This window comes from Phycodurus eques, chromosome 2 (genome assembly GCF_024500275.1).
Source record: "Phycodurus eques isolate BA_2022a chromosome 2, UOR_Pequ_1.1, whole genome shotgun sequence".
Classification (NCBI taxonomy): Eukaryota; Metazoa; Chordata; class Actinopteri; order Syngnathiformes; family Syngnathidae; genus Phycodurus; species Phycodurus eques.
Genome location: NC_084526.1, coordinates 36,760,847 through 36,781,646, shown reverse-complemented (window position 1 = coordinate 36,781,646; position 20,800 = coordinate 36,760,847). Strand labels below are relative to the sequence as shown.

Sequence of the window (20,800 nt, the reverse complement as noted above, 5' to 3'; positions counted from 1 at the left end):
GCAGAGTAACAAGCATGCCGTTGTTTCCTTTACACTACCCCCGTTTCTTCAACCGCGAACAAAAGATGACCTTCGATAATAACTGGTCTTTCTTCATTTTGGGGGGTTTCAAATAGCCCTTCAAGCATTTCAAGTACACTGCCAAATTTAGTTTCTGTACCTGACACTGAAATTTACAAATGAGGTCACATGCCATACTTTGTTAAGTCGCAATCCTCTTGGCGGTGCTACATGTACTTACTGTATTTCAAATTTAACAAAGATTAACTGACTCAATTGTACAGAGTTCAGATATCAAGCTTTGTGTTTTTGTATCCCTCCATAAATATAAGATGCAGACACTATATTATTTGCCAATGAAAAATAAAGCAATTGAATATCGTTTTATTTTCATAAAATCAAACATATCAATTCAAAGATATCAGTTATGGTAATAAAATGGACTGTACAATAAAATAATCCGCCACAACTTTGTATCAGTCGCTATAACTTGAGTTTGCTGGCAGAAACTTCTTTGTGCTTCTTTTTTGCAGGCTGCCCTTTGGCACTTTTGATCTGACTTTTCACTTGATCCTGCAGCTGAGAGAAGAAGGATTGAGAAGATCGCAGTGCTTTGTCCTTTCCGTCATTCTGAAACAAAGAAGCCAAAACATTAGTCATCCAGCCATCCCATCCATTTTCTACCGCTTATCCGAGGGCGGGTCACGGGGGCAGTAGCTTTAGCAGGGATGCCCAGACTTCCCTCTCCCCAGCCACTTCATCCAGCTCTTAGTCATGTTTGTCTCATATAGGACTGCAACTACTGAGTATTTTTTTTAATTGATGTATTATTAAAAATAAAACATAAAAAAACTAAATGTTTAGGTCAAATTGCTTTAAAATTGGCCATTGACCACCCGCAGAAAAACATACAAATGTATATTGCTTTAAAATCTTCAGTCAGCGACGGCGACCCCCAACCTAGGAAAAACTTATTGGATCTACATGATTCACGTAAATGGCCTATTTTTAGTTAAAAAAGGTGAATTTCACAGAAAGGCGACTGATTTGCATCTATAGCTAGATGAGCCAAAATTTTCTTCAATTAAACCACAAGAAAACTGAGATAATTGTTTTTGGCAATAAAGAAAAGAGGATTGCTGTTAGTAAATACCTGGAGTCACTCTCTAAAAAGCAAAGCCCAAGTCTGAAACCTTGGTGAACTGATAGATTCCAACCTGACTTTCAACAGTCATATCAAATCAATTACTAAAACCGCCGTCTACCATCTAAAGAACATATCCAGAGTGAAGGCTTGTATGTGCCAAAGAGACCAGGAGAAGCTCATCCATGCTTTTATCTCAAGTAGACTTGACTATTGTGATGGTCTTCTGACTGGACTCCCTCAAAGGAGCATGAAACAGCTTCAGCTCACTCAGAAGCCTGCAGTTCGGGTTCTGACCAGAACAAAGAGGTCAGAGCATATTACTCCAATTCTAAAGTCTTTACACTGTCTCCCAGTCAGCTTTAGAATAGATTTTAAAGTTGTGCCACTGGTCTATAAATCACTTAATGGTTTAGGTCCTGAATACATGAAATAAATGCTAATGGTATATACAACCAGTAGGGCTCTGAGATCGACAGACTCAGGTCAAATATTGGAGCACAGAATCCAAAGCAAACATGATGAGGCATCATTTAGATATTTTGCTGCACACAAATTGAATAAGTTGCCAACAGAAGTGACGTCAGCCCCAAGTGTGAATGTTTTTAAGTCCAGGTTCCATCCATCCATCCATTTTCTACTGCTTATCTGGGTCGGGTCGTGGGGGCAGTAGCTTTAGCAGGGACGCCCAGACTTCCTCTCCCCAGCCACTTCATCCAGCTCTTCCAGGGGGATCCCAAGGCGTTCCCAGGCCAGCCGAAGGACGTAGTCTCTCCAGCGTGTCCTGGGTCGTCCCCGGGGTCTCCTCCCGGTGGGACGTGCCCGGAACACCTCACCAGGGAGGCGTCCGGGAGGCATCTGAATCAGATCCCCCAGCCACCTCATCTGGCTCCTCTCAATGCGGAGGAGCAGCGGCTCTACTCTGAGATCCTCCCGGATGACCGAGCTTCTCACCCTATCTCTAAGGAAGAGCCCGGTCCAGACGGCGACGGCTCAAGGAGGGGTAAGTCCAGGTTAAAAAAAAAAAATTCCTCATGCTTTTTAGAGCATTTCCACTTTTAAATTATATTTTTTTCACTGTACGCTTTTTTAATTGTACTTTGATTTTTTTTCTCTTTGTTTTAAATGTTTACATGCAGTTTTTCTTTGTTTTTATATACTTTTAATCATGTAAAGCACATTGCGTTACCTTTTGTATGAAATGCGCTGTACAAATACATTTTCTTATCTTAGAAAGAGTTACTCGCTTCAATTGACACAAATTTATGCGCTGACCAACAGCCACATCGACGATGAGGTGGAAAGCCGGGAATGCTTGTGGCCTGGATACAATTTCTGTTGAAATGCTTAAAGCAGGAAGCAACAAACTTAAGATCCTTGTAAAACTATTTAAATGATGCTTGGACTTGCAAGAAGTACCGGCAACATGGAGAGAAGCAGAAATCCTTTTGCTATATAAATCAGGCGATAAAAGGACAAACTCCGACTGCAACGGACAATCAAAACTGCTGAAAGGATTGTCGGTACCCTCCTACCCACCCTTGAGGACTTGCACGCTGCCAGAACTAAGACATGAGTGTGCAAAATCCTCTCGGACCCTCCACATCCCGGTCACCAGCTTCCAGCTCCTTCAATCAGGTAGGCGCTACCGATCAATTCAAACTAGAACAAGCAGACATTCCAACAGCTTCTTCCGTCTTGCAATCAACTTCTTAAACACCTAACCTACAATTCCATTACAACATGCTGGCAATTTTTTGACTTGAGTTTGTTGTCACATTTCTGTGGGGCCAATTATACATTACTCGTGCACTCACTGTAGTAGTTTCGCCACGCTGCACTATTTGCATATCTGTTGTTGACCAATACTGGCCACTCATGGCAGAGTAGCATCTGCTCCATTTGCACACTGATTGAGGAGTATCTGCAACATTTGCACAATCAACATTGTCCCAGATTATCGCACTACTCGCTTGAAGTCTCGGCGCCCTTTGCACAATGGTCATTGCACCAGACGAATGCTCTATTAGTCTTTCAAACTGCTCTAAGTGCTAGAGGACTCTGCATCTTTTTGCACAATTGTAAAAATAAATAAATAAATAAAATTAAATTACAAAATGTACCGGCATTACCAGATAACTAGCAACCCTTTATTTCTCAGTGACTGTTTTTTGTCAATGTCTTTATGTCCCAAAAGTGTTCTCTGTCATTTGACTATCTGTTGTCGTACTAGAGAAGCTCCAACTACCGGAGACAAATTCCTTGTGTGTTCTTTGGAGATACTTGGCAAATAAAGATGATTCTGATTCTGATAAAATGGACTGAAGAAATGATCGCCCAATAAGCCTCCTCTCAACAATTTATGAAGTCTTTGCAAAGATATTGGACAAACAAATTGGAATCAAACTCAAGGAAGCACACCCGATAGAACAAACGGGTTTTTGTAGCGGTTTTAATACTTTGGACCACATACAGACATTTCAACAAATAATCGAATGACACGAGTACGAAATGCCTCTGTGTGTAGCCTTCATCAACGATGAAAAGGTGTTTGACCACTTCGATGCTACAAGTGTTGGTAAATCAAGAGCCGACCTATATCAACATTCTACACTCAATATACAACGATCCTTCTGGTTCAATATGACTTGATGATGAAAGAGTGCAAATAAGTCTAGGAAAAGGCATCAGGTAAGGCGACACACCGTCTCCAAAGCTATTTATAGCTTAACTTGAAAAAATATTTAAAAAGCTCAATTGGGAAAAAGGACTAAAAATTAATGGCGCTTATTTGAGCCATCTTCGTTTTGCAGACAACATAATTTTATTCTCCTATGATGCTGAACTACATCAGCGTAGTCAGGAATTAAGACTTCGAAAGCCGTCACTCAGGTTTCAAAATGAAAAAAAACAAAACGAACATCATGTTCAATTGTTCCTATCCACAAAAAGATGTCAAAGTGGACAACTATGTCCTAGACGCCGTCGACAACTACATCTATTTAGGCCAACTTAAAACAATGGATAGAAATTCAAGCACTGAAGTTGAACGCCGCATAAAGCTTGCCTGGCAGGCTTAGGGAAGGCTTAGTGTTATATTCAAGAACAATCTTCCCATTTCCTTGAAAAGAAAAACATTTTCAAATTTCAAAAATGTAAACATTTCTTCCATCCTCCCTCACGGTAGTGAAACTTGGAGTATGAATGCCAAAGTTATACAAATGTTGAAAATAAGCATTCGCGACAAGAAAAGATGCACCTGGATAAGACAGCAGACGCGAGTTACCAACGTCATTCAAAAAATAAAAAGCCTTAAATGGAAATGGGCTGGCCATCTTGCCCGAAGAGCTGACAAAAGGTAGACCACAGAAACTATCAACTGCATACCACTGGGCACAAAGCGGCCACAGCGCAGACCTAAAAGTAGATGCATAGATGAAATTATTAAACACACCGGAATACACTGGCAACAAATTTCAAACTGCCGTAGTAGTTGTGAAGAAGAGGCCTTCATCCTGCAGTGGATAGAAAATGGCTGATAATGATGATATTCATGTTGACGAAAGCCACATACTGAGTAAAAACATCCGAGTAAAAATCAACATTTCAAAATGTACCGCTTATGTCATCATGCTACTCATTTCTGAATTCAAAGAGTCAGTCAAGTTCAGATAACTCTTCATTTACCAAATATTCAAGGAAGTCTTCTCATTGTATGCACGACAAGAACATTCTGTAAAAAAATCTATAAATTAAAAATGTTACTCATGAATGAATAAATGGTGACATCATACTTTACCTATGAAACGTACAACCCCAATTCCAATGAAGTTGGGACGTTGTGTTAAACAAAAACAGAATACAATGATTTGCAAATCATGTTCAACCTATATTTAATTGAATACACTATAAAGACAAGATAGTTAATGTTCAAACTTATAAACTTTATTGTTTTTAGCAAATATTCATTAACTTAGAATTTTATGGCTGCAACACGTTCCAAAAAAGCTGGGACAGGGTCATGTTTACCACTGTGTTACATCACCTTTTCTTTTAACAACATTCAATAAACGTTTGGGAACTGAGGACACTAATTGTTGAAGCTTTGTAAGGTGGAATTCTTTCCCATTCTTGCTTGATGTTCAGCTTCAGCTGTTCAACAGTCCGGGGTCTCCGTTGTCATATTTTACGCTTCATAATGCGCCACACATTTTCAATGGGAGACAGGTCTGGACTGCAGGCAGGCCAGTCTAGTACCCGCACTCTTTTACTACGAAGCCATGCTGTTGTAACACGTGCAGAATGTGGTTTGGCATTGTGTTGCTGAAATAAGCAGGGGCGTCCATGAAAAAGACGTTGCTTGGATGGCAGCATATGTTTTTCCGAAACCTGTATGTACCTTTCATCATTAATGGTGCCTTCACAGATGTGTAAGTTACCCATGGCATTGTCACTAACACAGCCCCATACCATCACAGATGCTGGCTTTTGAACTTTGCGTCCATAACAGTTCGGATGGTTCTTTTCCTCTTTGGCCCGGAGGACACGACGTCCACAATTTCCAAAAAACAATTTTAAATGTGGACTCGTCAGACATCAGAACACTTTTCCACTTTGCATCAGTCAATCTTAGATGAGCTTGGGCCCAGAGAAGCCGGCGGCGTTTCTGGGTGTTGTTGATAAATGGCTTTTGCGTTGCATAGTAGAGTTTCAAGTTGCACTTACGGCTGTAGCGTCGAACTGTATTTCATTGGTATTTCTGAAGTGTTCCTGAGCCCATGTGGTGATATCCTTTACACATTGATGTCGGTTTTTGATGCACAAAGAGGTGAACCTTGCCCCATCTTTGCTTGTGAATGATTGAGCAATTCAGGGAAACTCATTTTATACCCAATCATGGCACCCACCTGTCAGTATCTGGTGTGACCACCATTTGCCTCGCACAGTGCAACAACATGTCCTTCGCATAGCATAGAGTTGATCAGGTTGTTGATTGTGGCCTGTGGAATGTTGGTCCACTCCTCTTCAATGGCTGTGCGAAGTTCCTGGATATTGGCAGGAACTGGAACATGCTGACGTATACACCGATCCAGAGCATCCCAAACATGCTCAATGGGTGACGTGTCCGGGGAGTATTCTGGCCATGCAAGAACTGGGATGTTTTCAGCTTCCAGGAATTGTGCACAGATCCTTGCAATGCCGAGCCGAGCATTATTATGCTGCAACATGAGGTGATCGTTGTGGATGAATGGCACAACAATGGGCATCAGGATCCCACCACGGTATCTCTGTGCATTCAAAATGCCATCAATAAAATGCACTTCTGTTCGTTGCCCATAACATACGCCTGCCCAAACCTTAACCCCACCGCCACCATGGGCCACTCGATCCATGTTGACATCAGCAAACCGCTCACCCACATGACGCCACACACGCTGTCTGGCATCTGGCCTGAACAGTGAAAACTGGGATTTATCGGTGAAGAGAACACCTCTCCAATGTGCCAGACGCCATCGAATGTGAGCATTCGCCCACTCAAGTCAGTTACGACGACGAACTGCAGTCAGGTCGAGACCCCAATGAGGACGACAAGCATGCAGATGAGCCTCTCTGAGACGGTTTCTGACAGTTTGTGCAGAATTTCTTTGGTTATGCAAACCGATTGTTGCAGCAGCTGTCCGGGTGGCTGGTCTCAGACGATCTTGGAGGTGAACATCCTGGACGTGGAGGTCCTGGGCTGGTGTGGTAACATGTGGTCTGCGGTTGTGAGGCCGGTTGGATTACTGCCAAACTGTTTGAAACGCCTTTGGAGACGGCTTATGGTAGAGAAATTAACATTCAATTCACGGGCAACAGCTCTGGTGGACATTCCTGCAGTCAGCATGCCAATTGCACGCTCCCTCAGAACTTGCGACATCTGTGGCATTGTGCTGTCTGATAAAACTGCACATTTCAGAGTGGCATTTGTGGCCGGGCTATAGCACACCTGTGCAATAATGGTCACTAACACAGATTTAGACAGATTTTTGAATAATATTTGAGGGAAAGGGCCTTTTGTGTATGTAGAAAAAGTTTTAGATCTTGGATTCCAGCTCACGAAAAATGGGAGCAAAAAAAAAAGTGTTGCGTTTATATTTTTGTTCATTGTACATTGGGGAAACCAAGCAACCACTGAGCAGACGGATGGCACGACACAGGCAGGCAGATTTTTCAGCTCAAGACTCACCTGTCTACCTGCGCCTTCAAGAGAAACAGCACTTTTTTGAAGACAAAAATATGTATATTCTGGACAGGGAAGAGAGATGGTTTAAAAGAGCGGTGAGGGAGGCCATATACACAAAGGTGGAAAAACCATCACTTGACAAAGGAGTGGGCTTACGACATCACCTACTTACAATGCCGTCCTTTCGTCCATTCCAAAGAAAGAATAATTCTGCCTCCAACAAACAGCATGGCCTCCTTGAACGTTAGGTAACTCCACGACCACTTTAAAACTGAATGGAATATCAGTGAGGGAGTTTTCACCCGACTCTGGTGGACTGACAATGGCCTCTTGGCCAGGCATCTTAATGGCTCTCCCCTATTTCGCATTCCAAAAGAACCATTCCATACGTGGTGTGGGGTATGCCGCAAAATTGGAGCATAAATAGTTGAGTCTTCCACACAAAGACTGGCTAGTGCAAGCCTTGTTGCATGAACTGATGAAGCCTGCTCGGATGAGAGGCCAAACGTCTTCTAAGACAAACAGAACAGTCCAGTAGCAATCGATTCAATGCCCTGAGAATTGTCATTTTTTGTATCAGATTATGTCCCTTTGTGGCACTTTTTAATTGCATTACTGTCAAGTAGTCCAACGGGCACTCACCTTGAGTATAGTAGTTTTGCCTCCTTTAGCGAGTTTCCTCAGGTCTTCTGTGGCTTGAGCCTTTGACGGCCTTTTGTTCTCTGCAGCTTTACTTGCTTCTCTGAGCTTCTGTTTCTTTTCTTTCTCCTTGATTTTGAAATGTTTCACCTTCTTCTTATGTCGTCGCTCACGCTTCTTGTCTGTTGATGTCTTTTCCTTGTCACCCACAATATCACCGGCTTTGGTTTTCTCCTTTGAATGGAAGGAAGAAATTTTAGACATTTTGTTCCATAGTTTACGCAAAAAATCTATTTCAAACCTTGATTTCCTCTGGAGCAAGCAGTGTAGCATCACTGGCAGTTACTGGAGCCACTTCTTCCATTGTGATAGACGGCAGGTTAGAAACCACCTGCACCTCAGGCGCAGACTAGAAACACAAAGGAACGATGAGCAAGTGGTCAAGCAGCAAAATCTAAGGGCCACCACACACTGAGCGACGTGACTGAAGCCGACTGAACTCTCGCGCAGTGTGTGGGATTCAGCAGCTAGTTTTCAAGAGTGGCCGACGGTCTGCCACTGGTTTTGCTGTGAATCAAAATTCCAATTGCTGGTTAACGGCCTCGCCCCGTCACAGATATAAAAGCCAATCAAAAATGCACGAGATTTCACCAAAAAAAAAAAAAGTTTCCAAGTTTTAAGTTTAAGTGAGAACAAGCCATCCTGCAGCCACTGCATCATCACTCAAAGAGAGTAAGTATACAGTGTATATATTGTATTTACAACAATACTTTATCATTTCATATGTAAAGGCACCTGTAGCTAGTAAGCAAAGCAGAGAAAGTATTTTCGCCAAAATGCACAAGCGTAGTCTGTGAATGGGGCGATCAATCATTTGCCAACAGCCTCTCAAAATATCTTTTCTCTCCTTTCAACTTGCCAGTTTCCAGTCTTTATGTCAATCCGCTTCTTCCCAGACAATCATGCCATGCTTTTGTGGTCCAATAAAAAAATAATACAGTATGGTATACTGTAGCCCAGTGAAGTAAAACGTACGGCCCGCAGACCAGAACCGGCCTGTCAGTGGGTCAAATCCGGCCCGCAGGCATTGTTCTGCCCGTCGGGCAAAATTTAGTTTATTTATACATATAGACTATTATTTTTAAACTCAGGATTTTATTTGTGATACAAGCACCGTAGAACTGGAAGTGATGTGACTCATGTGACGTGACATGCACGAAGCTGAGAGAGAGATACCGCTTGGGCCTAGTATTTCAAAGAAAAGTAATCTGGATCAAAATGATCTGGATTTCATAAAGGCTTTTTTTTGCACTCCCAGATCAAATTGATCTTGTAATGTTTGTCTTTCTTTTCCCCCTTTCTCCAAAGAATCTTTATGTAGGATCAATCTGATCCAGCTAAAACAAGGTAAGAATTACAGAATACATATTTAAAGTTTTCGGATGGGCCAACTATTTTTTTCCCTTCGCCTGTTTAATTTTAATTCTGCTATTCTTCAAAAAACCTTCAGCAAGAGATTATTTCTTAGTAACCTGTTTTAGACAAAATGCAGTTATGACTTTGTTGTAAAAGCAATTCAAAGTCATAAGTGTCAAGTCAAACTGAAGGTAAACAGATTCAACTTTCAAAGCACTACAAAAATGGCAGATGAACTACAATAAAACGGAAGGACAAATCACAGCGTACGTCGTAGGTGTAACTAATTAAAATCAAGCAGAAGACAGTGACGGGCAGAAAGAAGTCTGAATACTGAAACCCATGCAAAACAAATGCCAGAGAGGCAGCCGGTAAGAAACTGTGATCAGAGACTATCAGTTAAAATGTTACTTGTGTTAGCGCTACCGTAGCAACGAGATAGGCAACACCAAAGAGTTCCCATTGAGTTCCCATGTGTGCTAATTGTTTGTTAACGTTCCTGATTTATTGAAATGTGGTGAAATGATTATATGTAAAATATGTGATTAGATTGTCCTTGTATGTTGAGCACATCTGTGACGTTTTTAGTTTGCGTTTTGTCTTTTTAGAAATTATGAAATTAATATTTATTGTGTAATCACAGGGTAAATTAAGCAATGTAAAAATATATAACATAACATTTCATAACTCAATGCAAATGTAGTATTTTTGAATATTCACAAGTCATAATTTGTGTACACATTTCACTTCATTAAATTCTTACCAATAAAAAGGCTAATTAATGGCTTGTTGAGATGTCCTAAAACTGCACACAAATAAAAGGAAGAAAAGGAAAGCTGCCTGGTCATTGGAGTGAATTCCAAGGAGAACCTCTGGGTAGAAGATTCCATCCCTTTCAAGTCAGGATATTGCATGGTAAATTTTGAGGACCTTGACATTCGCTTCAATTAAAATTTCTGGTGAAAATGTTTACACTCTGACTGACTTGGGTTTATCCAAATATTAAAAGAAAATAATGACTTACATAGTCTATTGTCAAGGATGGGGATGTTTAAGTTTACCTTAACAATAATATTTTGTGAGATGATTTTGAGTTAAATATCCTTCCTTCTAGCCTGACGGTCACTGTTAGTGGACCGACCGTACAATGTATTAATGTGTCCCATCACCTCTCAATAGCCACCTTGAATCCTTGCTGAAACCACCTTTTCAGTAGGACAAAGTAATCCTGAACTTTAGGATCAAAACTATCCTAATCTCCAATTTGGAATTGTGAAATACCGAAGAACAGCATTTGATCGGGATTCTAGGTAGGGTCGGATTACCTAATCCACATCCCAATTTTACCATGGTCAAGTATGATCACGTACCCTCGTTTAGAATACTAAATTTTGAGATGAGGCTAAAGGTTTTGAAATACCGGGCCTTGGTGAGCAGCGAAGAATCACAAACTGTAATTTTTTTCGTGATGGCCCACTTGAGTCACGTTCTGCTGCGGCACTATGTGTGCAGCGGGCCTAAGAGCTATATGCCCATTTCTGTTGTTTTATGTTCTAAATTGAAACTACAATTGTGGATATTTGAATCCTTTTCAAAATCTTCCCATTTTAATATTTTTACATCGCTAACTGGTTTCGGACATCACATTCTAAAACCCATGCCAATTAGTTAAGGCCTCACAAAATGCCTTTAACTTTGTATATGGTCTTTAAAAAAAAAAACTTACTCGTTTAGGTGTAAAGTGGAAGTTGGAGAGGGCATCCAGCTTTAAGAAGAGTGCGTCCATCAGTTTTTGTATTTCTACATGGGCTGGGTTCTCCTCCTCTTCTGTCTTTTGCTGAAATTATTATGAAGACATCAAAAATATAAAAAATGACAAACATGTATTTACAAAAGTGAAAATGAGACAAAAATGTAACCTGTGTCTGCTTGACGTATTCCTGCTCATAAATTTCTGCTAGACTCTGCTTGCTCTTCTCGTGGTCTAACGTCAATCTCTTCTTGTACTCAAACACCTCCTCTTTGGGCTTCTCCTTGCGTACCACGTCATCAAATGCCTTGAGAGACCAAAGTCAAAAAGTACTGTTATATATAAGCAGGCAAGTAGTTTAAAATAGTAAAACAATTTATTGTGATGTGCACACAAACCTGGTCTTTAATTCTTTGTTTAATTATGTCCTCAAGATGTAGTGTGGTTTCCTCTGTGATAGCAGGAGCTGACAGAGAACAGATACATTTTATGATCAGAGGCATTAAAATTATTTCACCCTTTTTTTTTTTTTTTTGCATCAGGGTGTGTATGATCAGAGGCATTAAAATTATTTCACACTTTTTTTTTTTTGCATCAGGGTGCGAAGTACTTCATCAGAAGAGACTACATACCATACCACTGAGGTTTGAGTTTATTGTTAGCCAGTCAACAACAATAAACATTGCATACAATTACACAATAACAAACGAACAACGCGGAGCAAATGTCTTTGCAGAGCCGATCATTGACGTCATTGATCGGCGAATGACGACAAAGTCGATCAGCTTAAAATGAGAATTATCGGCCGATACCGATCAAATCGGTGTAAAGTCTAGTTTGATGACCAAAATAAACGCTAAAAACAATCAGGGCAAGAGTGCAACCCACCGTTCAACTTGTTAAGTGCCTCAATGTTGGGATAGACGTATTTTGTTTCACTCACACAATTCACTTGACTGAAGTTCCACGCGGTGTAGGCTGAGGCTCGGAGCGGGAGGGAGCGCGTCAGACTTCTACACATCCTGAAAGCCTCCTTTGCAAAATATAATCTTAATCCAAGTGCTGCACTGAGGTGACTGGTCATTTATTTTAACATAATTAAGACACACTTTTATTCGCCGCTACTGTTGGGCACAAGTACGCCTGTGCGCGTTCTTCTTCGTTGGTTTTCGCCACTTAAGCATCGAATTTGGTAACCGAAATTTTTTTATTTGAACGATTCCGGGAGAACCGTAATGTTTGCCCCGGTTCCAATCGATTCTTGATGCCCAACCCTAGTCACTACAGGAGATTCTTGCACTCTTTGTTGAACCTGTTGTTTGGAATATTCAGAGACTTTCTTGTAGTTCTTGGGCTGAGAAGTAGGAATCGTATGAAACGCTATCTCACTTTTGTAAAAAAAATCCCGACCAGAAACACCCACAAGTCCAAGGCAGGCTTTTTAATTTGTTCAGTGGGATATCCTCTATCGCCATCCAGTGTATTATTTTCAAGAGAGCTGTTATGGCCATATCTAATTTTCCCTGGACTGAACTATCACACTTCTTCAAAGTTTTGGTATTTGAAGAGCATGTTGGTGTGCAGGCAACTTAGCATGACGTTTGAGCGTGGTATGCTGGAAATTCCTATTATGCTAATTTCTGTTCATTCCAGTTTTCATATTGTTCGTTGTGTACGGTAAACAGTACATAAAATCGTCACCATTTCCTCAAGCTTCGTATCGTAACCACGTGCAGTTGCAGCCACTGCGTCTGAAATGTGCGTATTTTCCGTGGCAGCTTCTTTTCCGATGCAGTGTTACTTCCTATTTCCTCTTCATCATGACTTATCTCACTTTCTTACTATGCGTTCCCCAAAAAAGGTGTTCGACTGTATGTTGATTTCTATCACACTCTCTTTTTCAGAGGCATAATCAAAACGATTGCGTAAGTAGACGATGTTGTGATTTCAAAAGACAGAGACTTACAAAGCAAACAATGAGTTTCTGTGTTTGCTGTGTGCGTAGCAGCGACAGCAGAAAGCTCCTCTAATTGGAGTGGCTGGCGGAATGATTTCTGAGTCCTATTTTGGCGGACTTGTACTGTAAACGGCAAGGGGGAAAATGGAGGAAGGCAGAATTGCGGTGTCCAACTATCCCAAACTTTGGGCTAATAGAAAAATTACATAGAGGCGTCTCACATAGAAGCGCTCTTTTCACGATCAATCTCACGAACGAGCTTAAATTTAGAGATCCTGCCATGAAACTATTATGGGATAGACCGTTTCCCCTTTTTTTTGCTGCTACGTCACCTCCTTCTTAAAATAAGCAACGCCAGGGCTTTCTTTTGCAACGACAAATACATATTGCCGAGGTGCTCCACTCTGCAGGGAAAGCCTCTCGACTTCCTTGTAGGCTTACATCACAACTTCCAAATATGGGCATCGTCCGCCATTGTCTGCAAGCAAGTGCAGTGTGAAAAGGCATTCAAGGGTATTTTTCTCTGCGTCCATAGACGCAGATTGATGAATCTTTATGCATCCCTGCAAATGTTTGTGCGTCTCTGACGAGGGACGCACATCAAACGAGATCCCTGTATATAAATATAACACATAAAACACCCAGGTCTATATTAGACTTCACAAAACTCAAAATAGCCTCTAGTGACACGTTTTACTGGAGAAAGTGAACGGTAAATAAGAAAGGCCGACTGACTTTAATACGAAGTCCATGTTAGAGAGTCACTCTATGGAGGTCTAAATAGCTAAAATATGGGACCTTTAAGATGCCCATATGTTTACAGTGCCGTTTTCCTCTGCGTTATGTTGATATAATATCCCTATTAACATAGTTGATGCAGTTATCACTGTTCCACCTACACACCAATGTCCTGGGGAGCTACCTACCCTTCCTAGACGCCTGCTCAAAGTCCAAATCTTCTTCAAGCATGCTGTTTTCTGGGCGGGTTTGCGCTGTCACCTCTCCAGACAGCTGCCATGACTTTGAAGCAAGGGAGGCTTTCTCCAATTCCATGATCTTCTCTGACATCTGCACACAACAAGTGGAAAATTATATCAATTGATACAAACTAAAGGTAGCAATGTGATGAGTGGTTTGCGATATTGCCTGACTCGGTCTGTTGACCACTGTAAGGTGATGGATCTTGTGTAATAGATTAGTGATTCCCAACCATCGTGCCCAGAGAAATTACCCACTTTCACTTAAGTGGTCAAAACATTTTTATTTATTTACTACAAATAATGTATCGTTGCTCATCTATATATGCTGGAACATAGTGACAGGCAGAGCAATTAAATGCTATTCCACTAGATGGCAGAAGGTACAATTAACCTGTGTGTCCACCAGTTGCGCATCATACAACAGGTTAATAGTTGTGTTCAACTAAATGGGCCCAGATTTCACAATGAATAAATTGTAAATTAAGACAAGATCACTTTATTTCTGTTTAAATACTTTGTGTTGGGTGGTGTGCTTTTACATTTTTACACCCTGAACTGGTTGCCAGCCAATCGCAGGGCACATATAAACAAACAACCATTTGCACTCACATTCACACCTACGGGCAATTTAGAGCTGTCAATTAACCTACCATGCATGTTTTTGGGATGCGCGAGGTAACCGGAGTGCCCGGAGAAAACCCACGCAGCCGCGGGGAGAGCATGCAAACTCCACACAGGCGGGGCCGGGGATTGAACCCCGTTCCTCAGAACTGTGAGGCAGCCGCTCTAACCAGTCGTCCACCGTGCCGCCCTTATGTAATACCAATCACCAAATAAATATATTCTGTTCTGTTTATTCAAACACTTAATTCTTGACCTTGTGGGCAGCATTGTCTAAATGCAACTACGTTACAAGATAACCTTTATTAGTCCCACAATTGGGACACTTGCAGAGTGTTTTTAACTTTTTGCAGCACAAAATTAAGATAATTTTTTTAAACTACTTTACCTTTTCTTGATTTTTTTCATAAGATGACTTGGTTTGAGATTTTTTTGAGCTTGGGCTTTTTCCTCCAAAAATGTCCTCAAGGTCCTCCCCTTCACTGTCTTCATCTCCAGAAAGGTTAAATGTCACCTTTTTTTGAGAGGCTTTTGCCTGGCTCACATCTCTGCTCCTTGTATACGGAAAATAACAAATATATTGTGACTGTTTTGACACTTTAAATTTTAAATGTCCAGAAGAAAAAATAAACACATCAGTCTTACTCATTGTCAAAGTCCTCTCCAAAATCATCGTCATTATCTACTTCTTCCTCTCCATCTTCCTCCTCATGCACGCAGTCATCCTCACTATCCAACTGCTCGTCTGCATCAGCCCCTTCCACAGCACTAAAGTAGTCGTTGTACTTAAGATCTCTGGAGCTCTTCTCCTGTTAAGATAAATGATAATTTCAGAAAATAATATTTCATGAGACCCAAATCATAATGCACACATGCGACAACACCTACAGTGTTTTTCTTTGGCTTTTTCCTTGAAATCATTTCAAGGTCAAAATTGGCATCATCATCAGAGGGCAGGTCCTGAAAGTAATCGACATCAGATTCATCCTCATCCTCCTTCCTTTCTTGCTTGTCCATGTCATCAAGAAATGACTCCATTTCTGACAACTTAAAGAACTTATCATCAACCTCCGAGGGAAGGCCCTTCATTTTGGAAAGTTTCTCTGTGGGTTTCCTCTTCTGTTTCTCTCGCTTCTCCAGAGCATCCACATCAAAATCTAAATCAGAGTCCTCTTCTGTGTAATCTTCTGCTCCATGGTCAGCCATTTTCTTAAACCTACCTCGTGGCTTCTCTTCTGCATCTTCCTCTTTATTTTCATCGGGCTCTCCTTCTTCCTCATCCCCAGTACCTTCAACCATCTCTTCTTCCTCCTCCAGTACTGCTAACGTCTCATCGGACAAAGCCTCATCAACTGCATTTGCAAAGTGTTTTAGTACAGCAGAGTTCTGCAGCTCCAGCTCCTGCCAGATTTGCTCTTCATCAAAGTTTTCCACAATCAGCTGAACCAACGGGCTGCCATTATATTCTGTTGGCTCCTGGGCTTTGTGGAGGTCATAAAGGTTTTTGGTGAGAGATGTAAAATCTGTTGCCACGGCATCTTGAAGGCTGCAACAATAAAAACACAGAGCATGTTACTAGCGTTGGATGTTGTTTTGTTAATCGTCACACAAACTGAAATTCAAATTCACACAAATAACCAATTACTTTTGCACTGCACCAGAACACAAAAAGCCTTTTTTTTTTTTTTTTTTTTTGCTGTGGCTAAAGCTGGTGATTTTCACTCTACAGTTACAGGTTTTGAATTTCTTAAATAATTAACCTTATACTTCCAAGCAAAGTATCACGTTACCAAGTAGAGACCACGTCTTATTAGTGATCTAAGTGATTCAAGAACACACCTTATTAGCTTAGCAATACGTGAAAGGTATTTATTACGTTACATATCTGATTGGTATTGCATGATTACATTTATATTTTGTGACAATATAAATACACCTCCCAGTAAGCACCACCTCCTTAGCTACAATTACTTACTGTGTTGTATTATTTATTCGACAATATTAATGTATTGTTGAATCAATACAGCACAAGAGTCACTGTAAAGCTATTTGCATGATAGTTAGCTTAGTCGAACAGAGTTAGCCAGGTCGCTAGACCACAACCATGCAACGTTGATAAACGTTTTATAATGAAAGCACAACGCGTAAAAAAATAACACTTGCCTCAGAAAATTATCTGGATGCTGAGTGTTGACGGTAAGTTTGATTAAACATTCTTCCAATGTGATCCTTTCGTCTGTTTTATCCATCGTTTCTTACACATGGGAGAAGCTCAGAATCTCTGTGTTGCACATAAATAGGCTCTGTGAGAAACATTTTGGTTTATTTTCGTTCCGGCATTGGCGTTCAAACATGGCTTCCACTTTTCTCAAGGTTGCAGGTTGGTATTTACAGCTAACATTAAACCTATAAGCAATGTTTTCTTATATCACAATTGAACGGATGTCTGCGCTATATGGTATGCCTCAAATTGGTTTGAACAAAATCGAATAACCCAATTTGCGAGCTAAACACTGACGCAAATTGGGAATACTATAAATATTAAGTGTTTCACTGTCAGACACAAAAAAAAAATTAACATTTAACTAGTTTCCACCTTGCTGTTCAACGTTTTCAGCAAATCAATCATCAGTCAATCAATAATCGTAATTTGCTTGCTGCTAACTTGCTAACTAATGAAGCTGCTGCAAAGAGACGTCAACAAGGTTCCTGCAGTGAAGCTTTACCATGTCAAGTACGACAAAGGAATCCGCTCCATTTTTGTCATGTTCATTGTTTTCTTTAGGAAATATACTTTTAGTGGTATCAGGCATTAAAATGAAAAAACATGAAGAAACAATTGTTATATATATATTCCCCCCGCCCCCCCATGACTAAATGTTTACTGATATCAGAGTCCATATTTTAACTTCAATAGACAAACCAATATTGTATTAATCTCAGCCTTTCTATTCTGGTGTTCTTTAAGTTTCCGGTCTTTCAAGATGTTGTCGTCTCACACTCCTGAGAGCCCATTCGACAACAGCATCCCTTCATCGGGGCATCCCTGGGTCACTGTGGAACCTAGGCAAGCTGAACCATATTGCCATTGCTGTCCCAGACATGGACAAGGCCACAGCCCTGTATCGAGATGTCCTTGGGGCCACAGTGAGTGAAAAATTACCTCTACCAGAGCACGGTGTCTACACGGTGTTTGTGGAGCTGGCCAACACAAAGCTGGAGCTTCTCCATCCTCTTGGGGAGAAGAGCCCAATTTCTGGATTCTTGCAGAAGAACAAGGCTGGCGGAATGCACCATATTTGTATTGAGGTATGCACAAGAACGAGGGTATTTTGTCATACTTTCTTTGAGACTTAAAGCATGTTATCACAGCAGGACACTGTTGTATTTATTACTCAAGTTAGATGTGCTATGATGATGCTCACAATATACACTACTCAGAAAAAGTCAGGGATATTCGGCTTTTGGGTGAAATTTTAGGATGATCCTAAAATGCAGTATAACCTTTTATAGAGGAACTTAAATTGACCTAAATTTTTGAATGAACGTCCACTTATTCAATATTTCATTACTTTCAACTATTCTCTAACAAACAGATGTTTGACTCCTGAATCAACCAATACATTTCCAAGGACGTCCACTTCTATGCCTTTTTGTGACTCTTCCTGTCTCGCTGTATCGCTCAGTTGCAAACTGCTGATGACACTGACACTATAAGCTCAGTGGACTTCTCCCTCTGAGAACATCCTATTTGAAGCTTCACAGTGGTGAGGTACTGTAGAATTGCAAGGTGCCACTATGATCTTGTAATGTCAAAATGTGAACAGTGTGATGAAGAGGACTGTTTTAAAGAACAATTCTCACTGAGCCAGGAAAGGTATTGGTCAATTCATGGTTCAAACACCTGTTGTGAATTTTGCCATTGACCTCCTTGGTATAGAACAGCAAGTTGTTCAAAAAGTACTGAAAATGTAAACCGTTGTACAAATGTTTAGAAAAGGCCAAATTAAAGCCATGTCTGATTCTGTGAACATTGGCACTTATTCCATAGAATAATTTAGAAATGATATCTGCAGAAACCCCACGCCACCCTCCAAAATATAGACTCTGTATTAATTTTAGGCTTGTTTTCTGATTAAATGTTTTGATTTTCAGCCAGATTATGGCCTGCCCACTTCCTCCTTCTCATTGAGCTACCACATATTTTGCTGTGTAATGTTTGCCTATCATGAAAGTCTGGCTGTTTTTATTTTATTTTTTGTATTTAAATTAATTAATTAATTAATTTTTTTTTTTTAAGACAATCAGTGAAAATAGTGAAGGTGAAACATTTTAATAGGCTTGTTTTTTTGTCAACGTTGATCGTTGAAATGCCTCCTTGAGGAAAGAAGACAGCCATGTCATTCCACATGAGGTAAGTGCTTGCAGATTCATTTCTGTATCTATATCAGCTCAATTTTCTATTGAGTGCATCACACATGCGTCTAAGATGTCTGAAAAGTTCTGATGGCTGACCGGCGTTTTCTGTAGGTTGCATGATGGGATTGTATGACACAGGCAGATTTAGATGTGCACTGCTGGCTGTCACGGCGGGCAACTTCCATCACGGCACCATATTTGTACGTTCATCCGGCTTAAAAGTTTAATAAAATAGTTTTGGACGTTGACGTTAAACAGGCGTTTGATTTTGCCACATTAAAGGTTTTTTGTGTGGTCACAGGGCTCAGCTGACAGCGGACTTTGATCGGCACACGTGCCTGATGAGCTCCCAGCCAATAGCGCAACGTCGCTTAAATATGAGAAAACTATCGTCAATCATCACCAAAAGTTATGTGGACATCTCTATTTATGCCCACTTACACCTAATCAGAAGAATTGACCCGATATTTTTAATTTTTTGGACTTTGTTTTCCTCTCCATAGACTCATACGAGAGGAAAAAGGAACACTCTTTACGTCCATACAATCCATAATACTTGGGCTATTGTTCTGATATATTCAGAGGTGAAAGTGTGTAGAGAGAGCCACATAAATCTTTGGTGATAATTTTCTTACATTAAGCGATGAGCTTTTTTACGCTTCCATTAAGCGATTTAGACTGACCCTGCGGCCACAGTGTTTACCAGTTTAATTAGTGACACCCTAATAAAGTAGCGTTTTTTCAGCATATTAGCTATTGAACACCCAAAAATTATTTAGGGTGTTATAGCTGTTTTCATGTCAGAGTGGAAAGCAATGGTATATGATTGTTTGTGTTCTTGAGGCTTGCAAGGATGTGCGTCACTCACTGTTTATTTTTGCGCATTATAAAAGACTTTTTTACAGATATTAAATATTAGGAAAACCCTTATCAACCAGAGATTGTCACTTACACTAGTGGAATATTCTGTTGCAGGTCGATGACATCAACGCTGCGATCAAAGACCTGAAAGTAAAGAATATCAGAACTCTTTCAGCAGAGCCGCGAATAGGAGCGCATGGGAAACCAGTGATGTTTCTTCATCCCAAAGACTGTGATGGCGTACTAGTGGAGCTCGAGGAAGCGTGAAGCAGATCAAACACTTTATATGCCGATCCTTTAATTCCAGAGAGATTCAACTGAGTTGACCTTGCAATGGCCATGAAATTTCACTGTGGTTTGTTTTGACACTTTCTATAAAGTTGTGTTGAATTAACGTCCCTTTGCGTATAAATGATGACGGCCTTATATAGGAAGTAACTTGATATTCAGGATTGTGTGTGTGCCTGTCTCTGGTATTTATTTTGTGTGCATGTAAATATTGAGCTGTACTTATGGATGAACAAGGGTAAAAATACATTCCTGCATAAAATTATTTTATCATTGGAATACATATTAACTGGCCAAACCTTGTGGGTCTTTTATAATTTAGACTTGTGTAACTAAATGTCAACAAAACCTCAGGAATAATGAAGTAATGTGATGAAACACAATAGTAAACTTAAACTGATATTATTAACAGCCTGACCGTTAATCGAAACTGAGCATTATTATTATTGTAAAGACTATTTTTGAAGAAGTTCCTGTTTTATATCATGTAAAATGCTTAGGC

General features: G+C 40.4%; 2 protein-coding genes across 2 annotated transcripts; one reads left to right on the top strand and one right to left on the bottom strand.

The window, feature by feature from the left end:
- Window positions 1–370: 370 nt before the first annotated feature.
- Window positions 371–17,014, bottom strand: mphosph10 (M-phase phosphoprotein 10 (U3 small nucleolar ribonucleoprotein)). Its single transcript, XM_061670529.1, has 11 exons — window positions 16,894–17,014; window positions 15,619–16,276; window positions 15,376–15,539; window positions 15,119–15,284; window positions 14,056–14,197; window positions 11,571–11,638; window positions 11,342–11,479; window positions 11,149–11,259; window positions 8,308–8,415; window positions 8,010–8,240; window positions 371–630 (listed from the first exon to the last, which is right to left on the bottom strand). The coding sequence occupies exons 1-11, from the start codon at window positions 16,977–16,979 to the stop codon at window positions 484–486; spliced, it is 2,019 nt and encodes a 672-aa protein (XP_061526513.1). The 5' UTR covers window positions 16,980–17,014; the 3' UTR covers window positions 371–483.
- Window positions 17,015–17,037: 23 nt separating this feature from the next.
- Window positions 17,038–20,408, top strand: mcee (methylmalonyl CoA epimerase). Its single transcript, XM_061670528.1, has 3 exons — window positions 17,038–17,110; window positions 17,699–18,039; window positions 20,125–20,408. Exons 1-3 carry the CDS (start codon window positions 17,083–17,085, stop codon window positions 20,275–20,277), a joined length of 522 nt encoding a protein of 173 aa, XP_061526512.1. The 5' UTR covers window positions 17,038–17,082; the 3' UTR covers window positions 20,278–20,408.
- The last annotated feature ends 392 nt before the right edge of the window (window positions 20,409–20,800 follow it).